Raw genomic sequence first — 27,829 nt, 5'->3', positions numbered from 1 at the left:
CCCATCACAGTAAGCAATCAAATTGGTCAGACAAGACCTCCCTTTGACAAACCCATTTTGTGTCTTAACTATTACTGCAGTCTTATCTAGATGATCCTGCAATGCTTCTTTAACCAGCGATTCCAATATTTTCCCCGGAACACAAGTTAACTTAACAGGTCTGTAGTTACTTGTGTCACCTTTTGAACCTCATTTGTGAATTGGTGATACATTTGCGCACCTCCAGTCCATGGGGACCTTCCCTGAGTTTAAAATAAATATAAAACAGCGGTTTTACATTTATGATAATCCTGGCTAAAATCAAACTTCCGCATATCTATTCTACAACTGTCTTTCCTCAGTTTGAATCTATGCCCCTTCAGGTTTTTAATCTGAGCAAGTTGAAGAATCTCATCAGCACTGAGCATGCTCAAATCATTCAAGGCTTTATACACCTCAATCAGATCACCTTGCAGGTGCCTAGTCTCCAGATGCTGCAATTTGCAGAACTTTGCAGACGCTTCAGGAGAGCACCCCTTTGTTCCTCTCACCAATCTTATTTCCCTTTTCTGTACTTGTTCTAGCAACTACATCCTTCCTAAAATGAGGCCTTCAGACCTGTATGCAGTACTCAAGGTGTGGCCTCACCATTGCCTTATAGAAGGGGATAATCACATCTTATCCCTGCTAGAAAATTCCTATATATCATTGACAAGACTCCATGACCTGCTCTGGCAGTCCATCTGCACTGCTCAGAGAACTTCATATCTGACTGCACAATTACCCAATGTCTTTTTAATTCTCCACTTCCCTGAGTGTAGTACCATACAGTTGGTAAGTTTTTCTTGGGTTACTGCTATCCACATGCAGTACTTTGCATTTGTCAATACATCCTGGATCTATCTGTTCCTGTAAACTTCAGTTGCCACCTCTTAGCCCATCCACCTAACATTTCTAGATCCTTTTACAGTAGCATATTGTCTTTACTATCATTAACAACCCTGCCATATTTTGTATCATCTGCAAACTTGGATATTAAGCCTAATATACCTTCATCGATATAATTAATAAATACACAAAACAACAATGGGCCCAGCATGGAACTCTGGGGGACTCCACTAATAACATTAGTCTACATAGAACAGTGTCCATTTATTATCACTCTCTGCCATCTCCTACTCAACCATCCCTTTATCCATTGCAGCAACTTGCCCTTAATGCCATACTGCACCAATTTGTACAGTTCCATGTGCACAGTATCAAAAGCTTTCCTGAAATCCAAGTATATGATATTATAATTAATTTTTGCATCCAGTTCCTTTGTAACCACATCATAGTATCCAATCAAGTTGGTCAGATAAGACCTCTGCTTAAACCCATGCTGTGTCTGCACTATTACTGCAGTCTTGTCTAGATGATTCTGCAACTCTTCTTTAACCAGTGACTGCATTTTTTCCCCAGAATAAAGTTAAACTAACAGGTCTATAATTATTTGTGTCACGCTTTGAATCCCCTTTGTGAATTTGGGATATATTTGCACATTTCTAGTCCATGGGGACCTCCGCTGAATCTAAGGATGCCCTCATAGTGAAGTTAACACATCTAGCTTTCATCCTTTTCCTCCTATCTAGTATTAAGCCTTGTGGTGTGTTATGGTTAACAGGGGTCTGCCATTCTCTCTCTCTCTCTCTTTCTCGTCATCCTGTATCCATCTGTTCCTGTATGACTCGATAAAATTCAGTATTGAAGTTGTCTCTAGGATGACAGGATGTCTTCATTTCTTTTCAGGTAAAGTCTGGTATAGCTTGTGGTTCTGTGCATTTCTGCACTAGTCTACCTCCTATTCCCTTTGCTCATTGTCCATCCTTCAGAGCCATAAGTAAGGATGAGTCTGGGGAGGGTGTTATGTATTCTTATCCTTGTTTTCTTATGTATCAGATTTGATTTATAATTTTAGTTATTCCTATGTAATTGTTTTTGTGTTCAATATCTTTTTTCTTTTTCATAGGACCGATAGTACCCTAGGTATTTTTTAACTTGATCGATAATATTATTGTCGATGCAGATCTTGCATCTTATTGGATCTCTTCCCTTGAATGCATTAGCAAAGGCACAAGATGCAAGAAAGCAAGCTTATATAGCTTCAGCAAAAAAAAAAAAAAAAAAAACCCTTATTTCACCCATCCACCTCACCCCAAATGTTTGTCAAGTTCTGCCTTAAATCTGTTTAAACTATCAACTTCTACAATGACAGATGGAAGTTTTTTCCATCAATCAACCACCCACTGGCTAAAAGCAAACTTCCACACATCTATCCTACCTTTCCACACCTTTCCTCAATTTGAATTTATGTCCTCTCAGGTGATTATTCTGAGCAAGAGGAAGAATCCCATCAGCATGGAGCATGCTCAAACCATTCAAGGCTTTATACACCTCTATCAGATCACCTCACTGGTGCCTAGTCTCCAGACACTGTAATTTGCAAAACTTAAGCCTTTCTTCGTAAGAGCACCCCTTTGTTCCACTCACTAATCTTGTTGCCCTTCTCTGTACTCGTTCCACCATCTCTACATCCTTCTTGAAATGAGGCCTCCAGACCTGTATACAGTACTCAAGGTGTGGCCTGACCATTGCCTTATACAAGGGGATAATCACCTCCTTATCCCTTTTAGAAAAATTCCTGTATATCATTGACAAGACACCATGAGCTACCCTTGCAAACCGTCGGCACTGCTCAGAAAACTTCATATCTGCCTGCACAATTACCCCCAGGTCCTTTTCATTCTCTACCACTGTCAGTGTAGTACCACAGAGTTGATACGTTTACTCTGGAGTTACTGCTTCCCATAAGTAGTACTTGACATTTGTCAATGTTAAACTTCATTTGCCACCTCTCATCCCATCTGCTCAACTTTTCTAGATCCTATTGCAGCAGCGTACTGTCATTAGTGTTATTAACAACCATCCATCCTTCGTATCGTCTGCAAACTTGGACATTAAGCTTGATATACCATCATCAATATTATTTATAAATACAGAAAACAACAATGGACCCAACACTGAACCCTGAGGGACTCCACTAATAACATTAGGGCACGAATAGCAGTGTCCATTGATTACCACTCTCTGTCTTCTCCCACTCAACCATCCCTTTATCCATAGCAGCAATTTGCCTCAAATGCTACACTGCTCCAATTTATGCAGCAGTCTTCCATTTGCAACAGTATGAAAGGTCTTTCTAAGATCTGTGATATCAAAGTTATTCTTTGCATCCAGTTCCTTTGTGACATCATAGTATCCAATAAAATTGGTCAAACAAGACTTTCCCTTAACAAATCCATGCTGTGTCTGACCTATAACTGAAGTCTTTTCTAGATGATCCTGCAATGCTTCTTTAACCTGTGCCTCCATTAATGGGTGCCTCCGTAGCCAGGTGGGCAGGAGCAGCAGTGCGTAGCACGTGCTTCTTGATTTAGACTGCGATTCAAGCTCATGACCACCGCATATCCCCGGAGCAATATGGCCTTAGTTGCTAATGCTCCTAAAAAAAAAAAAAAAAACAAATAACCAACCAGCCTCCATTAATTTCCCTGGAACAGAATTTAAACTAACAGGTCTGTAATTATATTTGTGTCCCTTTGATCCTCCTTTGTGGATTGGGGTCACATTTGCACATCTCCATTCCATGGGTACCTCCCCTGAGTCCAGTGAAGCTCTTATAATTATGGCTAAGGGTTTGTTTACTTCCTTTGCTGCCTCCTTTAATATATCTGGATAGATTCCATCCACCCCAGGTGCCTTTCTTATGTTTATCTTCAACAATTTCTCCTCCACTTTACTCCCAGTTATTACAAGATTATCTAGCTTACTGCCAGAGTTTAATACACCCCTGGCATTCCCCTCCCTAAATAACTCCCCATGTGTGAATGTAGATGCAAAATATTCATTTAGTTTGTTAACTACCTGAGCAGGATCATCAACAGTTGAACCATCGATATCAAGTGGACCAATGTGTTTCATCCCCTTCCTTCTAGAGTTTACATAAGGTTGTTTGTTTGTTATTTGGTTTTTAGGAGCATTAGCAACTAAGGCCATATGGCTCCTGGGATATGCGGTGGTCATTCCCTGACCTTTCCGCATCCTCCAAATTTGTTTACATAAGGAAAGAACTCTTTGCTGTTTTTCTTTGCATCCTTTGCCAAAGATTTCTCGTAATCTGCCTTCGCCTGCCTAACCTCCTTTGTGACTTGGTTACAGACCAGCTTATATCTATCATAGGCTTCTGTGTCACCTGTTATTTTATATGTATCCCATGCATTTTTCTTCTCTGTCTTGTCTAATTAGTTCATCTGACATCCATTTAGGCCTAAATCTTGAACAATATTTCTTAGTTAGTATGTAAAGCCTAGTAGCTTCCAAGATAAATTCTTTAAATGCTTCCCATTTTGAATTTGCTGTTGGTAACATCATCAGTTAATCCCACCATATAGAATTTAAATACTGTCTCAGACCACCGTAGTCTCCTTTACGAAAGCAAAAGTTGTCTCCATAGCCAGGTGGGAAGGAGCAGCAGTGCGTAGCACACGCTTCTTGATTAGACCGGGGTTCGAGCCCATCACCACCAAATACGGAGGATGCGGAATGGTTAGCAAATGGCTACCGCATATCCCCAGAGCAATATGGCCTTAGTTGCTAATGCTCCTAAAAACCAAATAACATAACAACGAAAGCAAAACCCTTCCCTTTACCTTTGATGGTAGTTACCTCTTTGAATAAATCCCACTTCAGCACACTGTGATCACTGCCACCTAGTGGTTCCTTTATCTGCAGATTCTTAATGCATGAAGAATCACTACTGATAATCAGATCAAGAGTATTACTCCCTCTAATTGCCTCCCGAACATGTTGTTGTAGAAAACAATCATCCAGTAAATCCACAAAAGCCTTGCTAGTGTGTGAGTGGCTAATCCACAAATTCCAGTCAATCTCTGGGAAATTAAATCCCCAATTTATAAGACACTCTGATTTACTGGCCCACTCTTATTTCTCTGCACAATTGCTCATTATACTCATCAGCTTCATTAGGCCTATAACACACACCTACTCATTTTTCCTTTCACACCAAAGAGACTCAACATTACATTGTCCACCAACATCAATTAGATGCACTTTCTTAGATTTTATGTATTTTTTAACTAACAGCATAGCCCCTCCTCCCTACCTGCCTTGTCTGCCCTTTCTGTACACATTGTACTCCCTAAATTCCAATTCTACACTGCTTATGTCTGTGTGACACCACATCTCTGATATCCCAACAATATCTGCCTTTGATGTCTTGACTGACATGCCATCACATTTGTCTTTGAGGTTGAAATTTCCATATCAAATGATTTTGCTTTTTTGTTTAGTGCGAAGATCACTTTCTGTAATGAGTTCTCATTTTTCCAATTCCAAAATTCCTAAATTCCAATTCTACACTGCTTATGTCTGTGTGACACCACATCTCTGATATCCCAACAATATCTGCCTTTGATGTCTTGACTGACATGCCATCACATTTGTCTTTGAGGTTGAAATTTCCATATCAAATGATTTTGCTTTTTTGTTTAGTGCGAAGATCACTTTCTGTAATGAGTTCTCATTTTCTTCTATTAGAACATGATCATCATTAAAAAGCAGTGTCTTTTTTTCTTGCTTTGTTGCTGATTTCAGTGCCAGTCTTGAAGATTTTCCTCCGTTCTCCTATAATATAATTTATATATATGTCAAATAGAAATGGGGACAGTCCACATGCCTGTCATACCCCTGGATTTATGGTCTCAGATTCAGTTCTTTGTGATTCAATCTTAATTTTATTCTGTTATTTTTATAGATGTTGAAGATAGCCTGTTGCACCTTCACGATGGTGGGACTGTTAGTAATCCTGAGTATAATCCCCATGCGCAAGCAACTGTGGGTGACCACCTAGGTGTGAACCAACGCAAGCAGGGGTCGAGGTGTGGCACATACAACACCACACAGGAATGCCGCTCCTCTGCATTACCAGGCAATACTAGGTGGTAGATGACTCTCATCAACCGATGCAATACCACCACTTTGCTTATTGGAAACTTGGCATGGTGGAACCCATGTCTAGTCTCCAGAGCTAAGTTCCAGTTAATCCCCCCATCTCTTTCAGCCTGCAGTATGATTAATATCTTTTGACGTTATGATGAACACCATGGAGAGATCCAAACTTCCTTACATTTCAAGGAGACAGTTCTAAAACGGTGTTTGCAGGCTGGCCGCTGGTTAGTACACCAGGCCGAACTTATTGGTAACTCTCTAGGAGGTTTCTGGATCAGCTAGTGTATAATTTTGCTACCTCTACTCTGCCAGATAGTGACCGGAGGGAGTCCGAGTAGTGTGTATGTGTGGGGGGGAGGGAATTGTCAAGGCCACGTTATGTCAAGGATCTGGGTATATTCTTACCATGTGTACTCCATATCCAAAAATTTCATTACTTCATGCAGCATGTTTCCCCCACTTTTTCTTTCTATTGAATACATCATGAATTGTCAAACTAATAGAATAAGCTTATCTGTGAAAAGATCTAAACCTCCCAAACACTTCCTAGTTCATTTCACAAATATCCGTGGTTGCAGTTCTAATCTTAGCGGTGTCCATTTCCACTTGCAGTTTGCCAAACCCCATGTACTTTTTCTGACAGAATCTCAGTTATCAGTTGATTCAACTACTGCTCATCTCAGTTGCCCAAACTATTTGCTGTATGATTCCTTTTGCCTCAAAGGTGGTACTTGTGCATATGTCCGTTCCTATATTCCCTGTCAGAGACTTGGTAATTTGGAATCTCCTCTTTTCGATCTTCTCTGACTTAAAATCTCTCTACCTCATTGTGTCAAATTCATCTGTTGTCTATACCCTTCTCCCAACTCCACTAATCACTTGGAGCTCTTTGACTTCCTCTCTTTGCAACTTGACTTTCTCCAGTCCAACTTTCCTAACAGTGAAGTAATTTTCCTTGGTGATTTTAATGTTCACAACTTCAGTTGGTTTCCGTTTTCTAGTCACACCGACCCAGCTGGTTGAGATGCCGAGGCTTTTGCAATTACTAATGACTTTGCACAGATTGTTCATTTACCTACAAGAATACCAGACAATCCTAACCATACAGCGAACACGCTTGATCTTTTTCTCACAAACAACCCTTCTAAGTACACGGTTGAAGTGAGTGGTCCTTTGGGCACCTCAGATTACAACTTGTTGATTGTCTCTTCTCCAATGAATCATTTATCTCATGATTATTTCCAACCTCGTATTATTTGGCATTACAAGAATGCAAAATGGGATGACCTGCAAGATTTCTTTTCTTCTATTCCATGATCAGATTACTGTTTCAAAACTTTGATGTCAACATTTGTTTAGATCGTGTCAATAAAATCATTCTTGTAAGTATGGAATCCTTTATTCCACATTCCACCTTAAAACCTCGTCCTTTATCTAAATCTTGGTTTTCCAAGAAATGTGCTAAGGCTGTTCAAGAGTAGAATGTTGCATATCTTAATTGGCTTGTTTCCAATTCTTCAGTTTCATTTTCTGCCTACAGCAGAGCTCGCAACAACAATTGTAAAGCAGTTATTAATCAGTCCAAACTAGATGTTGAACTGGCTAAGAGTAGAAAACTTGCTTCTTGCCCTAATGCTAGTTGAGCATTCTGGTCTCTTGCGAAAGCTATTGACTGCAACTTTTGCCTATCTCTGTCAAAACCATATGGTTTTGACAGAGGTATCCCAATTTTCTTCCAACTCGGGTATTAATGATCTTGGTAAAACGCCTCTCACCATTCCCAGCATGCTCCATTCAATGCTTCTTGTGGTCTTCAATCAAAGGGATGTCAGAAGGATTTTGACCACTGTTGATGCTAAGGCCCCTGATGGTATTTCTGCACTTGTTCTCAAAACCTGTGCCCCTGAACTTACTCCCGTTCTTTGCCACCTTTTTTCACTTTCTTATTCTAGAGGTGTTTTTCCTTCTGCTCGAAAATTTGCTGATATCCAGCCAGTTCCTGAAAAGGATGACAAATCCCTCCCATCCAACTATTGTCCCATTGTAATCACTTCTACTCTTTGTAAAGTAATGGAGAAATCAATTAACCGCCAACTCTTAAACTATCTAGAAACCTTCCATCTGATTAATGATTGTCGGTATGGATTTTGTCAGTGTCAATCCACTGGTGATATTCTGGCTTATGTTACCCATTTATGGACAAATGCAATGGAAAAGTTCGGTGAAACACAAGCAGTTGCTCTTTACATTTCAAAAACTTTCGATCATGTTTGGCATAAAGGTCTTCTAAACAAGCTTCCGTCTTATGGTTTGCCAAATGTTTTTTGTAATTGGTTATCCAGTTTTCTCTGTGATCACTCACTGAGGGTGATGGTAGATGGCTCTCTGTCTTCTTACTTCTCCACTAATGCTGTTGTCCCCCAAGGTTCAGTTCCTTCCCCCACTTTTTTCTTCTTGTATATTAATGATCTTGTTCCATTGACTGGAAAAACTTATCCATAGTTTTGGTGATGATAGCACATTGCATTCCACTTTCCAGTTTGAGAAACCTTGCCCTGCTCAATCAGCTTCAACTTCTCGAATATCTGCTAAAAATTCCTTAAATGCCAATCTCCAATTAATTCTCCAATGAGGCAAAGACAACTTAGTTGATTTCGATCCTTCTAAAACTCAGTCCTGTCTTATATTTAGTATTAGTATTAGTAATGGCCGCGTGGTGCAAGAAAGCCTATGGCTTATGCTGCACCAGCCAAAAAAAAAAAAAAAAAAAAATCCAAACAAAACAATGATAAAAACAAAAAAATAATAAATAATAATAATTAATAAAAAAAAAGGAAACTAAACCTATCATCCTATGCGCTTCCCTTACCCGAAAGTACTATCCAGATGACCTTTGAATTTCCCCAAACTGTCAGCCTGTACCACCCATGAAGGCAACTTATTCCAGTAATTTATAACTCGCTGGCTAAAATAAAACTTCCTGCAGTCCAATCCAAAAATTTCCTCCCATAACTTGAATTTATGTCCCCTAGTTCTAGCATCATTTATAATCTTGAAAATTTCATCCTCATTCATTTTACTGATGCCTCTCAGAGCCTTAAACACCTCAATCAAATCTCCTCTAAGGTGTCTAGTTTCCAAACTCTGCAACCCACATATTCGAAGTCTTTCTTCATAAGGACGCTCTTTTGCCGATCTCACAAGGCAAGTTACCCGTCTTTGCACCCTTTCAAGAAGCTCGATGTCTTTCTTTAGGTGCGGTCTCCATACTTGAACACAGTATTCCAAGTGTGGTCTAACGTAAGCCTTATATAATGGGATTATCACGTCCCTATCTCTACTTGCAAAAGTTCGATAGATCATCTATAGGACACCATGGGCCTTCCTTGCAACCTGTTTACAATGCTCAGAGAATTTCACGTCTGACCGTATCGTAACACCCAAGTCCCTTTCCTCCAGTACTGGGTTTAGTTGAACTCCACCAAGTGAATAAGTTATTTTGGGATTACTATGTCCCAGGTGTAATACCTTACACTTTGTTGGATTAAAGCATAGCTGCCATCTTTCTGACCATTCCTGAAGTCTATCTAGGTCTCTCTGAAGCTCAGCTTGACAGTGTTCATTAACTACTCTACCAATTTTAACATCATCTGCAAATTTAGACATCATGTCCTCTATCCCTTCATCAATGTCATTTATGAAAATTAAAAACAACAGTTGGTCCTAATACTGATCCTTGGGGAACCCCACTTCTTACATCAACCCAATCTGAGGAATAGCCATTTATCACAACCCTCTGCCTCTTGCCCTGAAGCCATCCTGCTATCCATCTAAGGATTTTCCCAGCGATTCCAACCTGTTCCAGCTTATAAAGCAACCGCTCATATGGTACTGAGTCAAAAGCTTTGCTGAAATTTAAATAAACAATGTCGAAATTATTCCCTAAATCCAGCTCATAAGTGACCCTTTCGAAATAGCGAACCAGATTTGTTAAACATGATTTTCCCTTCACAAAACCATGCTGAGTATCCTTGAGAATTTCAATTCGATCCAAATGATCCTGAATTCCACCCTTGATCACTGCCTCCATGATTTTCCCTACTACTGAAGTCAGACTGACAGGTGGATAATTTCCAACTTCACTTTTAGAGCCACCCTTATGTATGGGAGATACATTTGCACTTTTCCAATCCAAGGGAATCTCCCCAGAGTCTAGTGATGCTTGCATAATTAGCCTCAATGGTTCAATGCACTCGCTTGCCACCTCCCTTAAGATTATAGGGTATATTCCATCAACTCCAGGAGCTTTACTGGTCTGTAGGCTCGAAAGTTTTTTCATTAAATAATCTTGCGAAATTTCAATATCATTAATTACATATTTTTTAGCTTCATTCCCACAATTTCCCATTGCCACAAAAGGTTTTTCATTTGTAAATATCGATGCAAAATAACTGTTGAGTTCATCTGCAACAGCAGCTGGTGTATTTAATACTATCCCCTTTCCCTTACGTAAATGTCCGATCTGGTTTGTCCTGCTCTTCTTGGCATTTATATATGTGAAGAATTGTTTATCCCCTCCTCTTTGCTCTGTTTGCTAGTGATTTCTCATAAACTGCCTTTGCCTGTCGAACCTTTTCTGTGGCTCTCTTACACATCACCTTGTAGCTGTTACAGGCTTCAGTACTTTTTATTGCTCTGTAACCTTTCCATGCCACCTTTTTCTGCTCAAGTAATGTGGCAACATCACTATTCATCCAACTTGGAACCCTCCTCGTGGAGTATTTTTTTAATGGTATATACGCATTCAAGGCATCTGTGATTAATGTTTTAAAAGCTACCACAGTTCAAATGTATTCATTTTCTGCACGATATCTACCCAGTTAATAGAGGCCATGTAGTACCTTAAGGCATCGTAATTTCCTTTTCTGAAATTAAAACCCATTCCTTTGCCTTTTACTTCTGCTACCTCTCTCGTCATCATCCACAGTAGAACTCCGTGATCACTTCCTGCTGCTGGTTCCTCTACTGTCAGCCCTGTTATGTCAACCGATTCATCTGTGATGATGAGGTCTAGGATATTCTTTTCTCTAGTACTTTCCCTGACATGTTGATACAAATAACAGTCATCTAATTGATTTAAAAATTTTGTTCCCCATGTCGAGTTTCCTTCCCATTTACTCCAATCAATTAGAGGCAAATTGAAATCACCCATAATAAGGCATTGATGCTTACTTGCCCATTCCATATGCATGTAGAGGCTTTTGTCATAATCTTCACAATCACCTGTTCTGTAGATTACTCCTACTCGCATTATACCTTTGTTTCCAACTATCTCACACCATACAGACTCTATACTAGCATGTGAAATGTCTGAATCCGGGAAAGCTATCGTTGCACTCAGGCTGCTTCTGATAAGAAGCATTACCTTACCACTCTTCTATCTACCCTATCCTTCCTAAATACATTATACAAGCCGTACTTAAACTCATCATCCCCAATTTCCGGGTGGCACCACATCTCTGTTAGCCCTATTATGTCTGCGTTACTTGTTTTAACCAGCAGTTCGAATTCGGTCATTTTATTGACGACACTTCTAACGTTACTGTATAAACAATTAAGATTTACTGTTCTTGTATATTTAACAACCCTAACACAACCCTTGAAGTTTTTTAGGCTCTCTTCCCTGATATTAGCTACCTGCTCACATGAAACGTTTCTGCCCCCAGAACATCTAGATAATAAGTCCAGTTGGGGTAACAGATAAGAATTCTTAAGGTATGTGCAAGAGTTACTTTGACCAATATTATCAGATAAACGTGTGTCAGTATTACCCACATCCCCCCTAACTAGCAGTTTCCCTGAACCTTTAAGGTATCCTTAATAATACTGGCAAAAACTTTTGCACCACCTTTGTTTAAGTGTATCCCATCTCTACAAAACAAATTCCTTCTACCTACAAGTGTGGGTCATGCTGATAGAAATCCCCCCCCCCCCAAAGCCTTGCAGATTCCTTCAAGTCTTGAGTTAATCCACAAGGCTCTTAACATATAATCCCTCCTATCGTGTCTGGGCAGAATTACAGACACATAGACATTATGGCCTAGCTCGCGACATTTCCTCAGCATGGTCCCGTATTTTTCCAACAAATCCTCAGATTGTGTACGTTTAATATCATTAGTCCCCACATGAATAATAATATTCTCTTTACCCCCTTTAAAATCTGACAATCTGTTGGTGACATCATCAATAGTTGCTCCCGGCAGACATACCCTAGTTCTACTCCACCTACCCTTATTACAAAAAATATTCCCTGTTTCCCTGACAATGGAGTCTCCTGATAAAACAATGTCCTTTTTAACCAGAGTAGTTTGCACTTGGTTTTTCTGTTTTGAGGCTCGAATCGGGTGTGCATCGCTTGGTAGATTGCTGGAGTCTTGAGTTCGTGACGAGCTCCCAGATGCATTATTCTCGAGGGCAAGCACCCATTTTTTCAGGGACTCAGATTGTTCCATCAGTGCACCAAATTGTAATGTAAGATCGGTGCACTCCTTACATCGATCACAAAGAAAAGAATCCCCAGGTGAGGTAGGATTAGTCACCAGGTCGACCTTGGAAAACATTCCACAGGTTCCACAACAGATTAAATCATGACTCACCCGTAAATCGGCATTGGCTATTTCCGTGTGAGTCACGATACCCTGTGACGTGTTTGAGGCAGATCTCGTAACTACCATTATAAAATTAAATAAATATCAATGAAAGTTAATTTTAAAAAATTATATCTATAATATTATTAAAATCAAACTGTTACAGGAAACCTATAACAAAATAATCCAACAATATCTAAATAAATCAAATATTTAAAGCACTATCCAAAAGTAAACCACTTAACTGAGGAGCCCTGACTAAGCGCGTCTGCTCACCTCGAATGCCAACATTATCTCGCAAAAAGGATTCTTCTGCTCCTATGCTTATCTTTGGTGACACTCCGATTTCTAGTCAAGATGATATATCTCTTTTGGGGATTACCCTGACTTCTAATCTCTCTTGGCACAAGCAGATTACAAATAATGCTTCCTCTGCATCTGAAAAACTTGCTTTTCTCTTTCGCTCTCAGCGTTACTTTTCTTCCAAACAGCTGCTCACTCTGTATAAATCTCAGATCCACCCAGCCATGGAATATTGTTCCCACATCTGGGGTGGTGCCCCCAAAACCTCTCTCAGACTTCTTGATTCCATTCAGAAGAGGGCAGTTAGGTTAATTAATGATTCATCTCTAACAGAGTCTCTCCACTCGCTGTCTCATGGACGTACTGTTTCTGCTGCATGCCTCTTGTACAGATACTTCTATGGGCACTGTTCTTCTGAATTGGCTTCTTTAATTTCTGCTTTCTCTTTCAAAACAGTCCAAACACGTGCTGCCAACATCCATTTACTGTCCAACTTCAAACTCACAAAAACAACTTTTCATCTTCCTCGTTTATTCATTCAACTGCCATTATCCCCAACAGCCTTCCTTCATATATATTTCCTGAGAATTGCAGTCTACAGAAGTTGAAGTCTAATGTTAGCAAATATCTTCTTTTGTCTTGTCAACCTCCAACCCAATGTGTAATATTTCAAATAATTTTTGGTTCACCTTGTCAAAGGCTTTTTTTTTATAATCTATGAATTGGAGATGGGTTTTCTAGTTAAACTCTCTTCTTTTTTCCTATCAGGAACTTGAGTGTGAATTATGCATCTACAGATGATCCCCCCCCCCCCAACCATTTTCTTCTTCTCCAAGAATGTTTTCATAATATTTTCTAAGTTTCAGTATTAAAAGGCTTAAATGTAATTTATATCCAGAGTTTAGAACTCTGATTCTTTATGTTTCTTTCTTTAAAGATTGACACTACAAGTGCATTTTATCAACTATCTGGTGATGTGTGCCCTGCAAAAATCAAATTCATCAGTTCAAGTATAATTTTGAAATTTTTTCCTGAATATTTGATGAGCTTTGTGTTAATTCTGCCATCACCTGGACATTTTTGGTTTTTATTATTTTTAAGCACACTTTAAATATAATTCTTCATTAGTGAATGCTTCTATTATATTATTGTTAGAGGTTGTTTTAGCAAGAGGAGGATCAACTGGTTAAACTCTCTTCTGTTTTTTCTATGGAAAAAAACCTATGGAACTGTGCTCCATAGGTTTTTTGTAATGATTGAGCCAATTTTCTAATTGTATTGTGTTAATTTTAACTGTTTCCTTGAGGTTATTGTTCATTTGTCTCGTTACTTTATATATTGGGCGCCTCCGTAGCCAGGTGGGCAGGAGCAGCAGTGCATAGCACACGCTTCTTAATTAGACCGGGGTTCGAGCCCGTGACCACCAAATACAGAGGATGTGGAAAGGTCAGGGAATGACCATCGCATATTCCCAGAGCAATATGGCCTTAGTTGCTAATGCTCCTAAAATCCAAATAATAACAACTTTATATATTCTTGCATGTGGGTTATTGATGTCTTTTTCTAAATTTGTGACGAAATTGTTCCTTTGATCACTGTGTCTTTTCCTTGTCTCTCTTTTTGCTATTGCTCTTTTACATTTATATTCCACTTCATCTTCTAGTTATTGCTTTTTCAAACCCAGTGTTGTCTCTGCTGATTCCTCCAGAATTTTGCAAAGGTGGCTCCAGTTATCTTCTATATTTGCTCCTGCATGATAGTCTGTCAATTTCTTATCCATTTCTTGTTGGTATTTCGGGATCATTTATAGAGTTCACTTTGTAAAGATGCTCTTGCAGCAGTAGCCTCTTTTTATGCCTCAGCCATGATTAGAGGAAATCTCCAGGTAGTCATAGTTAAGAAGTTGTCTAATTCTATGTCATATCCTCTAATTCAGTCTATGCCCCCTCAGGTTCTTAATCCATTTATTGTATCAAGTATGGATTTTCCTACTTTGCTGTTTGCCAAGGTATAATCTATAATAGATTTTGTTCCTCTTGCTTTCATAGACTGAAAAAAAAAAGCTTTTGGTCATATTAGCAGAGATAAATTAATTAAAGAATGTGCCCAAAATCGAAGTATAAAGAGATACATAACATCTGGGAGTAAAACACACAGTAGCAATAAATATTAACAGAGAGATTTCAGACTGGAAACCAATAAGCAGAGTAGTTATATAAGGATGCTGCCTCTTCTCTTTAAGCCGACCAGGCTAGCCGAGTGGGTAAAGTACCTGCCCGGCAACCCAAAGGTCGCGGGTTCGATTCCCGCCTCGGGCTTGGATCAAAGTACTGCAAAAACCTTGGGAGGTGCAATATGGCCACAGAAGCCGATGTGCCAACAACTACCAAATCAAAAAAAAAAAAAAAAAAAAAAATCTTCTCTTTAATGCTTTTGTTAATGCTATGATAAGAAGTTGGAGTCGGAAAATGTTTATGGTAATAATCCCCAAAAACAACTAATGTATTTGAACATTCTACTGTTTGTAGGTGATCAGGTTTTAATGGTTGTCATTTAAATTAACTTGCAAAAAAATAACATGGCAATATCACTAGGAAAAACCAAAATAATGACTTTCCGTGATAGAGCCCAGAAGGAGCAAAATCAGCATAGAAAACCAAATCCTAGAACAAGTAAATGGTTTTAAATATCCTAGGTGCCATTTGAAACAAAAAGACAGACTTCAAGTTAATAAAATACAACTGAGCACTAGGAATCATAAATCAAGTTTTTAGACTTTCACTTATACAAAAACATACAAGAATAAGAATTTACAAAACACTAGACACCTGTACTTGTATATGGAGGTAAGGCTGGACCATGTGTAAGAAGGATGAAAGAAGAGTAACAGTTACAGAGATGTGGTTTATAAAAATAATTGGTGGCTGTATACCAGACTTTTCAAAAAAAATTGGGATATAATGGAAAAAGCTAAAAGAAAAACCAGTGAATGAACACACACAGAATTATAGGAGAAAATGGAGAGAACATGCACAGAGAATGGATAATCAAAAAAAATCCCAACACATACTATATTATTAAACCAACTGGAAAGAGATCTGTTTAGAGATCTCAGTGGAGATGGCATGAGACTGTAACAGGCCCACGATCTAATATTTATATGGGAAAAGAGCAATATTAACTTCATTATGCTGATGAACACAACTGTTTAATAATGTAAAGTTAACCCATTTTTAAAAAAGTGTAAAGTGATGAACAACAGTTTTCATGATAATAATTATGCATTGTTAAAATTTCAGGCTTCTTTATGCTGCTTACATCCATATTTGCTTTCACAACTTTCATTTGTCATATTTATGAATATATCCATAAAGCTGAGTGGGAAGCAAGCCTTCAGGAATATATAATGTAAGTAGATATTACTTTGAATTTTCTGAAATTATTCTGAATTTTAATGATATTTTTGAATAAATTTCATGTGCAATCTATGGCCAAATGGAATCATGGAACCACTTTGTGTTGTCTGTTACCCAGTCGGCCAACACTGAGGTTGTTTGGGACAAAATCTGGAAAATGAAGGGAAAATATACATTTCACCCTTTGTTGGTCCTGGAATATAATGGACATGTTATTACAGACTTGATTGCAATAGCAAATGCTCTTGAAAGACATTTTCTACCAGCTCTGCAACATCATCTTTTTCCTGGTCCTGAGAGATAAAAATGAAAAGCAAGCACTTAATTTCAAATTCTTGGACCATTCACCACAGAAGAGTTATAAACTGTTCTAACTCTTTACTAAGCCAGGCACTGTTGGACCAAATGACATTCATTATGAAGTGGTTAGGCACCTTTCAGAAAAATGCATGGATCATCTGCTCTTCCTATATAATTCCTCCACACGAGAATCTTTCGTGTGGAGGAATTTTCAGATTCCTGATATAAGGCATTTTGTCCTCCTTTCCTAAGTCAGAAAAGGATCTTAAAGTTCCAAATAATTATAATGCTATAGCTTTAATTAGCTTTTGTGCAAGATCCTGGAAAGGATGGCCAACATCCATTCTTATATGCTATTTAGAGGAAAATTACCCTCTCTAGAGTGCAATGCATCTTATAAAGGAATAAGTCCACTTTTGACCATTTAATTCAATTGGAAACATCTATCTAGGATGCATTTTTAAAATGAGAGCATCTGATGTCAGGCTTTTTGACCTGGAAAAAGCATATGACACAACTCAGAGATTTGGCATTTTAAAAAACCTTTATATCCTCTGTGTAAGAGGTCACTTCCCTGTTAGTTTTAAAGACAGGATAAAAAGTTGATGGTTAAAATTTAAATGACAGGATCTGTTGATCATTAAAAAATGAAAAGTTGAAAAAATAGGATCATAAAGTTTTATTAAAACCTTTATGATCCTGCCAGTCTTTCCAAGTTCATGCAGGATCCACTGTCTCTTGGTTCTCTTGCCAAGAGGAGGGAGTACCCCAAGTTGTTCACTGCACACTTAAAAACTGTATCCCTATGGTCAGTTTTAAGTGTTACGTTTTTTGGTACTAAAGTCAATTTCATTGCTGAACAACTTCCTCCAGCTGTAAATGGTGCCATCTTGTGTTGATTATTTTAGCATGTTTTTCCTGCAATATGAGGGTTATTGATAGACAATTGCTGCATGCCATTGATCACCTTGACAATGACTAATGGCATCAGGTTCTTGCTACAGAAAATTATTTTTCGCATACAATTTTGTCACAAGCATAATCTTTGAACTCAAATTGTCTTGGACAAAATGCTATTCTAGGAGTACCCAAGGCCACATTTTTGAGGCTCATGTTTTTTAGAAAGTTGACCTTTCTGTAACGCATCTCAACTGCATACATATTGAACAGGAGGTTGAATATCCCCAGTGCAATCTCCTCTACTTCTTGGGGTGCCAGTTGATGCATCTTGATATGCCTCTATCACGAACTTGTGCAATCTAAATTAGATTATGGATCCCAGGTATATTCATCTGCTAGGCACAGCATACTCCAATGGTTGGATTCCATCCACCCTCAGGCAACTCATATTGTTACTGGAGCATTCTGAACATGTGTCCAGAGCTTGTGTTGAAACAAAAGAACTATCATTATCAATTCATCAGAAGCAATTATCTCTACAGTATGCTTTCAAACTGAAATCCCCCCCCCCATGTGGTCATCCATTTTAGAGCCATCTTGGGAAAATATAACACCCATCAGACTGCCAACTCAGTGATGTGCCAAGGTTGCCAGATCACTGAAATAACTCCCTACACCCTGGCATGCTCATGTGCCTACCTCTACTTGTTCCTTAATAACTTGTGAATGCTGACAACCATCTTCTGTCTACCTGCAACTCTACTCAGCATGTGAAACTAAACATTCTGACTTCTTTCCAGCATACACAGATATAGTTCAAAGTCAGAAACGTTCACAGGATCTACTGTTGTCTTCCAAGACACTACAGTATCCAAGCAGAACTGCCTTGAATGCACTATATTCACTGTAAAGTTACACACCGTAGAGCTAACCTTGGATCACATAAAAACTCACCACCACCACCAAAAATCTATTTATATATACTGACTTTCTCAATTTTTTGTAGGCCTTATCATTAATGAGGTATAATCCTCATCCAGTCCTATCCCACTTATAACAGAGACTACGCCATCTTTTGGAATACAATTTTCATATTTGCATCTGCTGGATTTCCAGCAGCATTGCAATCAGGAGAAATGATTTGCTGATATTGCTGCCAACTGAGTAATGACCCCTAAGTAACCATTGCCTGTTAGTTGACTGTAGAGGCTACAGGAAAGTAATACAAAAGAAACTGGTTTTCCATTGGCAAAATTCATAGGATAGACAGGATTCAAACAAATTATACAAGATTGAGCCTTTAATCAAACTATGGCACTCTGTTGAACTCTGCTCAGAAATCATAAAGAGGAAGTTGTTCTAGCTTGGCTCTGCATAGAGCACAGTCATCTTACACATTCTTCTCTATGCAGTGTGAGCCATCAAGCATGTATTTACCAATGTTATATTTTTCAAACACTACATGTTTCCACTTTACACATTTTCACACATTGAGATGATCTTTAAGCCAATTCATGAGTGGGAGCTGCTTCAAAGGTCTGACACCAGAGCATAATAGAAAGCATATAACATACAAAAATATGTGTAAATGTGGCAAGTACATAGGTGAGACTAGAAGAAGATTTGATAGATGAACACCACAAACACATAGCTAAAGGGAACACTCAAGAATTGAAATTGCCAGAACATTCATCAGAATGCATTCAGGTATATAGTGATAGAAACTTTGCAGTAATTGGGGGGAGTTGGGGTTAAGAGACTAAAAAAAACTTTTTACATTAATAAATATAGCTGGGTAGCTTTAAACAAACAAGGAGAGAAATATAGAGGAATTATGGAATGGACTTTTTGACAACAAAATTAAGTAAGGCTAATGTAGAATGGTGGGGAGGGGTTTGCTGGAGAACAAGAAGCTGTGGGAATGATAAACACTGAACTGGAGACACCACTAATGACATGACATCAGCAGTTTGAGAAAGACAAATTTGTAATCATTGTTCTGACTCATTATACATCTCGACAAGGAACTGGTAAAGGGTTTATAATATGATGCTCGTTTTTTAAAATTATTTATCATGGTATATAAAATGTTTTTAAATAGTTTATTTCTTGATGACATGAGTGAAGTCCTGTTTTTATTAACATCTGTCATTTATGTTTTAGCACTTTTAACCATCTGACTGAGTCTTATACACTCAGTCAGATTTTATCTGACAAATTTTTCAATTTTTAAAAATGATAAAGTTTTATATATATATATATATGTGTGTAAATGCATTTTTAATGTTTATCTTATATACTTTTTTCTTTATCTGTTATTGAGATTTAACTGTTTTTTAATTTCTGTGCATTTTGACTCGCTTACCTATTTTTAGGTTACCACTGATTTTTAGTGATATGATGTTTGGAACTGGCCTAAGTTGTGTGTTATAAAAAAAAAATCCTAATTAACCAACCAAAAAACCTTGAGTGTTGGTACCACCCAACTAGTATGTTATTCTGCGATTACTGCTGCCCATATGTAGTATCTTGCACGTATCAGGGTTAAATCTCAATTGCCACTTCTCGCCCCATCTGTCCAATTTTTCTAGATCTTGCTGCACTGGTACACTTTGATTCTTGTCATTAACTACCATGCTGACCTTTGTATCATCTGTAAACATTGATATGTTTTCAGTGTCATTAATAAATATTGAAAACACGACCAAGCACTGAGCCCCTCAGTGTTTTCAATATTTATATGGAAATCACACTGTGGTTTGTTTGTTTGTTATTTGGTTTTTAGGAGCATTAGCAACTAAGACCATATTGCTCCGGGATATGCGGTGATCATTCCCGGACCTTTCCGCATCCTCCATTTTTTGGGTGGTGACGGGCTCGAACCCCGGTCTAATCAAGAAGTGTGTGCTACGCACTGCTGATCCTTCCCACCTGGCTATGGAGGCGCCTCACACTGTGGATTGTGATAGTTACTGATAGCATTAGCATTAGTAGAGGCATATGATGCAAGAAAGCAAGCCTATGCAGCATCAGCCAAAAAAAAAAAAAAAAAAAAAAAACGCTCTCATTTCACCCCTCCATTCGTTCCAAATACCTGTCCAGCTCAGCCTTAAATTTATTTAGGCTATCAACTTCCACAACAAAAGATGGAAGTCTGTTCCACCAATCAACTACCTGCGGGCTAAAAGCAAAATTTTGCACATCTATCCTACAACTGTCTTTTCTCAATTTGAATTTATGCCCTCTCAGGTGATTATTCTGAGTAAGAGGAAGAATCCCATCAGCATTGAGCATGCTCAAACCATTCAAGGCTTTATACACCTCAATCATATCACCTCGCAGGTGCCTTTCTTCATAAGAGCAACCCTTCGTTCCATTCGCTAATCTTGTTGCCCTTCTCTGTACTCATTCCAACAGCTCTACATCCTTCTTAAAATGAGGCCTCCAGACCTGTATACAGTACTGAAGGTGTGGCCTGACCATTGCCTTATACAAGGGGATAATCACCTCCTTATCCCTGCTAGAAAAATTTCTGTATATCATTGACAAGACACCATGAGCTACTCTTGCAGACCATCTGCACTGCTCAGAAAACTTCATGTCTGCCTGCATAATTATCCCCAGGTCCTTTCCATTCTCTACCACTGTCAGTGTAGTATCACAAAGTTGATATGTTACTCTGGGGTTACTGCTTCCCACATGTAGTACTTTACATTTGTCAATGTTAAACTTCATTTGCCACCTCTCAGGGGGTGCCTCCATAGCCAGGTTCTTGATTAGACCGGGGTTCGAACCCGTGACCACCAAATATGGAGGATGCAGAAAGGTCAGGGAATGACCACCACATATCCCTGGAGCAATATAGCCTTAGTTCCTAATGCTCTTAAAAACGAAATAACAAACAACAAACAAACAGCCACCTCTCAGCCCATCTCAACTTTTCGAGATCCTGTTGCAACGGCGTACTGTCATTAGTATTCTTAACAACCCTGCCAACCTTCATATCATCTGCAAACTTGGACATTAAGCCTGATATACCATCATCAATTATCATTTATAAATACAGAAAACAACAATGGACCCAACACTGAACCCTGAGGGACTCCACTAATAACATTAGTCCACATAGAGCAGTGTCCATTGATTACCACCCTCTGTCTTCTCCCAATCGACCATCCTTTTGTCGATAGCAGCAGTTTGCCTCCAATGCTACACTGCTCCAATTTGTGCAGCATTCTTCCATGTGCAACAGTATCAAAAGCCTTTCTAAGATCCAAATATATGATATCAAAGTTATTCCGTGCATCCTGTTTTGTGCAATGGCCATCCATTTACTACCCACAAACTCATGAATTTCATCTATCCATCTCTGCCGTTGTCTTCCATGTTTTCTTCTTGGGTACCATTCTGTTATTTTCTTAGTCCATCTGTCATCATGTCTTCGAGCTATGTGTCCTGCCCAAGACCATTTTAGTTCTTTTAGTTTTCATGAGAATGTCCTTTACTTGAGTTTGCTGCCTAAGCCGTGTGTTTCTCTTCTTATCTAACAGTCTGATTCCCAATATAATTTGTTCATTTCTTTGCTGTGTAGTTCTCAGCTTCTCTTCCATTCTTTTGGTGAGTGCCCAAGCTTCACTTCCATAAATCATGGTGGAGAGTATACATTGGTTCATTATTTTACGTTTCAGACAAACTGGGATATTGCTCTTCAGTATGTGACTATATTTCCTGAATGCTATCCATCCAAAATTTATTCTTCTCTTGACTTCCAGCCATTTATCATTATTACAGCTAATAACTTGTCCCAGATAAGTATATGACTCCACCTTTTCAATTACTGCTCCTTCAATCATTATGTCCCTTTCTGTGGCATTACTTGTTCATCATTACTTTTGTTTTAGCCATATTCAACTTTAGCCCAAAATCCTTATTAACTGTGCATAACTGATTAAGATTTTCCTCTAATTCTTTGGGATTGTGGCTTATGACCACAATGTCATCTGCAAATCGTGAATGGTTTCCTAAACGATTTACGATTTGCAGATGACATTGACTCCTTTCTGCCACCAATCTAATCTTCTGAAAGCTTCTTCAAGGGCAGCAGTAAACAGCTTCGGAGATATTGTGTCTCCTTGTTGAACTCTTTTCTCGATTTTAAATTTGCTACTGCCTTTTCTAGTCTAATAAATGAGGTAGCGTTCTCGTATATTTTCTTCAAAATCATAATAATCATATATGGGGTATCTATGCCTTATCTTTCCAGTGCCCAAAACATTGCCTTATGCTGTATGGAGTCAAATGCCTTTTCATAATCCACAAATTCAGGGCATAATGGTGTTTTATATTCATTTGCTTTGTCCATTAGCTGTGATATTACGTGAAGGTGATCCATAGTTGAGAATCCTGTCCTAAAACCAGATTGCTCTTTCAGTTGATTCTCATCAAGTATTCTTTCTAATCTGTTAGTAATAATCCTTGTGAACAACTTGTAGATGTGGGATAACAAGCTAATTGGTCTATAATTTCCAATTTCTGATTTATCTCCTTTCTTATGCAACAAAACTATGATTGCATTATTCCACTGCTTAGGCGTCACACCTTTTCTAATGCATTTTGTGAAGAGCCTTGCCAGTTTTTGTGATATGTCTCTTCTTCCCAATTTTAACAACTGTACAGTAACTTCATCTTCCCCCGGGGCTTTCTGATTCTTCATTTTCTCCAGCGCCTGTTCTACCTCATCAGGAAGAACATCGGGTATGTTGTACGTGTTGCTAATTTGCAATCCACCTTCCCCACTGCTGGCATCATTCCCTCGTTCCTTGTATAATTCTCTATAGTAGTCTTCTGCTATTTGAATTATGCCTTCTGTGCTATTTATAAGTACACCATCGCTATTCTTCAGTTTCAGTATCATTTGTCTTTCTGTATTACTGCTCATGGCTGCTGATTTAAGTCCTTTGTTTTCCCTTGATGCTAGTTCTACTTATCTTGTGTTTGCATAATTCATTATACTCAATTTTCTCCTTGTCAATGTTTATCTTGCTCTTCATTTGTCGCCTTCATTTCATCATAACAAGTGTTTCTTGACTAATTGTTCGTCTTTGGATTTCTTTTACCTAAAGGATTCTTGGGCATTGTCACTTTCAGGAAGTTGTAGTATTCCTCGTCGATATCTTGGTCCTGAGCAGTCTGTAGAAGCTCAAACTTGTTCTTAAGTTCCGGTACATACTGCTCTTTCTCCTCATCTGTTATCTCAAAGACCTTCGTATTATTTACTCGAGTCAGTTTTTTCCTTTCCTTTCCTACATCTGTCGAGTGTGCATCTTACCATTCTGTGATCACTTCCAACACTTACCTTATTCAGGACAGTAACATCTTTCACGATATATCTTCTGTTAGTGAAGATGAAGTTGATTTCATTAGTTGTTAATCCATTTGGAATCTTCCATGTCCACTTTCTGTTCACCCTTTTTTTGAAAAAAGTTTTCATTACTGACAATCCTTGAGATTCTGCAAATTCCACAAGTCGTTCACCTCTTTCATTTCTTTCACCAATTCCAAAATTTTCCCTAGTTCCCCTTTCTGCGATATTTTGTCTTTTTCCAACCTTAGCATTGAAAGTCCCATAATAATAGTGTAGTGGGTTTTCTGCTCATCTAGAAGATTCTCAATTTCGGTGTACATTTCTTCAACCTCTTCATCATGGCTCGGTGTTGGTGCATAAATCATTATAACCTTTAGCTTGTACCTCTTAGAAATCTTGTGTATTAGTCTTGACACCCGTGATGTACTTTTGAATTCCAAAATGTTGTTTTTTATATCTTTATGGACCAGAAAACCAACTGCACCTTCGCACCTTTCACTGTTTCCATTGGTGTACAGCAGATTTCCACTTGATAAACTTATAAGTGATTCATTTCTTCTTCTTGTGACCAAATCATACTATCCAATCAAATTGGTCAGACAAGATTTTCCCTTAACAAAACCATGTGTTTCCAACCTATAACTGAAGTCTTTTCTAGATGATCCTGCAATGCTTCTTTAACCAGTGGCTCCATTGATTTTCCTGGAACAGAAAAGTTGAACTAACAGGTCTATAATTACTTGTCACCCTTTGATCCTCCTTTATGAATTGTGGTCAAATTTGCACATCTCCAGTCCATGGGTACCTCCCCTGAGTCCAAGGAAGCTCTCATAATTATGGCTAAGGGTTTTCTTACTTCCTTTGCTGCCTCCTTTAATATAACTGGATAGATCCCATTCACCCCAGGTGCCTTTCTTATGTTTATCTTCAACAATTTCTCCTCCACTTTACTCCCAGTTATTACAAGATTATCTAGCTTACTGCCAGAGTTGAATACACCTCTGGCATTCCCCTCCCTGAATAACACGTCATGTGTGAATGTAGATGCAAAATACTCATTTAGTTTGTTAGCCACCTGAGCAGGATCATCAACAGTTGAACCATCGATATCAAGTGGACCAATCTGATTTATCCCTTTCCTTCTAGAGTTTACATATGTAAAGAACTCTTTGCTGTTTTTCTTTGAATCCTTTGCCAAAGATTTCTCATAATCTGACTTTATCTGCCTAACCTTTGTGGCTTGGTTTCAGACCAGCTTATATCTATCATAGTCTTCCATGTCACCCATTAATTTATATGTATCCTGTTCATTTTTCTTCTCTGCCACATGTCTCATTAGTTCATCTGACATCCATTTAGGCCTAAACCTTGAACAATATTTCTTAGTTGGTATGTCAAACCTAGTAGTTTCCAAGATGAATTCTTCGAATGCCTCCAATTTTAAATTTGCTGTTGGTAACATCATCAGTTGGTCCCACCGTATAGAGTTTAAATACTGTCTCAGACCACCGTAGTTGCCTTTACGAAAGCAAAAACCCTTCCCTTTACCTTGATGGTAGTTACCTCTTTGAGTAAATCCCTCTTGAGCACGCTGTGATCACTGCCACCTAGTGGTTCCATTATCAGTAGTGATTCTTAATGCAAGAAGAATCACTACTGATAACCAGGTCAAGAATATTACTCCCTATAGTTGCCTCCCTAACATACTGATGTAGAAAATAATCATATAATAAATCCATAAAAGCCTTGCTAGTGTGTGAGTGACCAACCCATAAATTCCAGTCAATATCCAGGAAATTAAAATCCCACATTATAAGACTGATTTTACTGGCCCACTCTATTTAACTGTACAGTTTCTTAATATACTCATTAGAGTCATTAGGCCTATAACACACTCCTACTCTCAATTTTGATTTCCCAGTGCTTATGTCACACCAAACTGACTCGACACTGTGCTGTCCATCGATGTCATCTGGCTGCACTTGGCGTCTCCATAGCCAGGTGGGCTGGAGCACCAGTGCATAGTACATTCTTCTTGATTAGACCTGGGTTCGAGCCCATGACCACCAAATACAGAGGATGCGTAAAGGTTAGGGAATGACCACTGCACATCCCCGGAGCAATATGGCCTTAGTTGCTAATGCTCCTAAAAACCAAATAACTGGCTGCACTTCCTTGGATTTTATGTTTCTTAACTAATAGCATAACCCCTCCTCCCTTCCTATCCTGTCTATTCTTCCTGTACACATTAACTGTAAATTGGGGAATAGCCACTCCCCAAATTCCAGTTCTGCATTCCTTATATCTGTGTGACACCATGTCTCTGATATCCCAACAATATCTGCCTTTGATGTTTTGACCAACACCTCAAATTCATCAAATTTATTTACCAAACTCCTAGCATTGGTATACATGCAAGTAAACATCACCTGTTCCTATTATTAGCTACCCTAACACAGCCCATGTGTTTACTTGTACCGCAATGACTCCCAGTAGTCCCTGAAATACCCTGCATCTTGTTTTCCAGGCTGCTGCTCATTCCAATAGAAGCAGTGCAAGAATCACTTTCCCCTCTGCCAGTGGCTACTGTTAATCTGTTAGTCCGTGTATCCCCTCCAAGCTAGCAGTTTTCCGACCCACCTAACACTTTTTCGATAGCATCAGCAAATATTCTTGCACCATTTCTATTTATGTGTATCCCATCCCTGTAGAAGCAGTCTCTCCTGTTTACATAGAATATAGAATAGTTGTGATAGAATTCTTGTTGAACTAAAACATTAGTTCAACAAGAGCAGTGTCCATTGTTAACCATCCTCTGTCTTCTTCCACTAAACCATCCCTTAATCCATAGCAGTAACATTGACTCTAATGTCAAACTGCCCTTATCTGTATACGGTAGTCTTCATTTGGAATTGTGTCAAAAGAATCAAAAGTATGTGATGTTAAAATTAATTTTTTTACTCTATTACTGTGTTATAGTAACTATCAGATTGGTCAGAGAAGGTCTCCGCTTAATAAATCCACAGTGTGATTACTATATAACTACATTCCTGTGTGGATGAACCTGTAATACTTCTTTAACCACTGACTGCATTATTTTACCTGAAACAAATGTCAAGCTTATAAGTCTATAAAATTACTCTCTTCTTTCCTTGTGAATAGTTTTCAGATTTAAAAAGAAATGAAAAAACTCTTGTAAAATGTGTAAAGGATGCATGTGTGAAAGAATTTGAGAGGTTATGTCAGGCATATAACAGTTATACAAACTTGGAAGTTTGATTGTATTAAGATTCGAAGTCTCAGAACCATTGCAAAAGTTATCAAGTTAATATAAATATTAAAGGCAATTTTAACATATTTTATTGCAGTGGTCTCTTATAATAACAGTTTCTAAATGCAAGGGGAGCATTTTTATAATTGACAATTGTTCCGGGCTGTGATGTTTTTAAATTTCCTTTTCAATTTGACAACTGATATATGCACACATTAGACTGATTATTTATCATTGACTTCTCCATCCAATTTTAATTAATTAATTTTCTTTTTTTTTTAAGTTAAAACAGAACTGAAGAATACTTTAGAAATATGCAATAAATACTTTAATTTCTAAAGGAAGGAGCCAAGACATTACTGAAAAAGAAAATATTGAAAGGGAAGAAATTTTGGATACAGTTCCGGTTTAATGTAGAAATAGCCATGGAGAATATAAAGATTGGAAATACAGCAGGTGTGAACAAAATTAGCCCTAAAATATTGAAAGCTGGAGAAAATGGTATCATGGTGCTTATATTGCATTATCCAGAGTTTACCAAAGGACAAATTCTCGGAGGTTATAGCATGACATTAACTGCTTT

General features: G+C 38.3%; 1 protein-coding gene across 1 annotated transcript in view; it reads left to right on the top strand.

Moving 5' to 3' along the window:
* smo (smoothened, frizzled class receptor) overlaps window positions 1-27,829 on the top strand; it is a 289,675-nt gene that overhangs the window by 144,904 nt on the left and 116,942 nt on the right. Inside the window, exon 8 of the mRNA XM_090376231.1 lies at window positions 16,295-16,403. Coding sequence (XP_090232357.1) covers window positions 16,295-16,403 — 109 coding nt within the window. The remainder of the gene's footprint in view (window positions 1-16,294; window positions 16,404-27,829) is intronic.

This window comes from Mastigoproctus giganteus, chromosome 6 (assembly GCF_048544385.1).
Source record: "Mastigoproctus giganteus isolate SK-2022 chromosome 6, ASM4854438v1, whole genome shotgun sequence".
NCBI classification, from domain to species: Eukaryota; Metazoa; Arthropoda; class Arachnida; order Uropygi; family Thelyphonidae; genus Mastigoproctus; species Mastigoproctus giganteus.
This window is presented reverse-complemented; position numbering and strand designations above follow the sequence as displayed.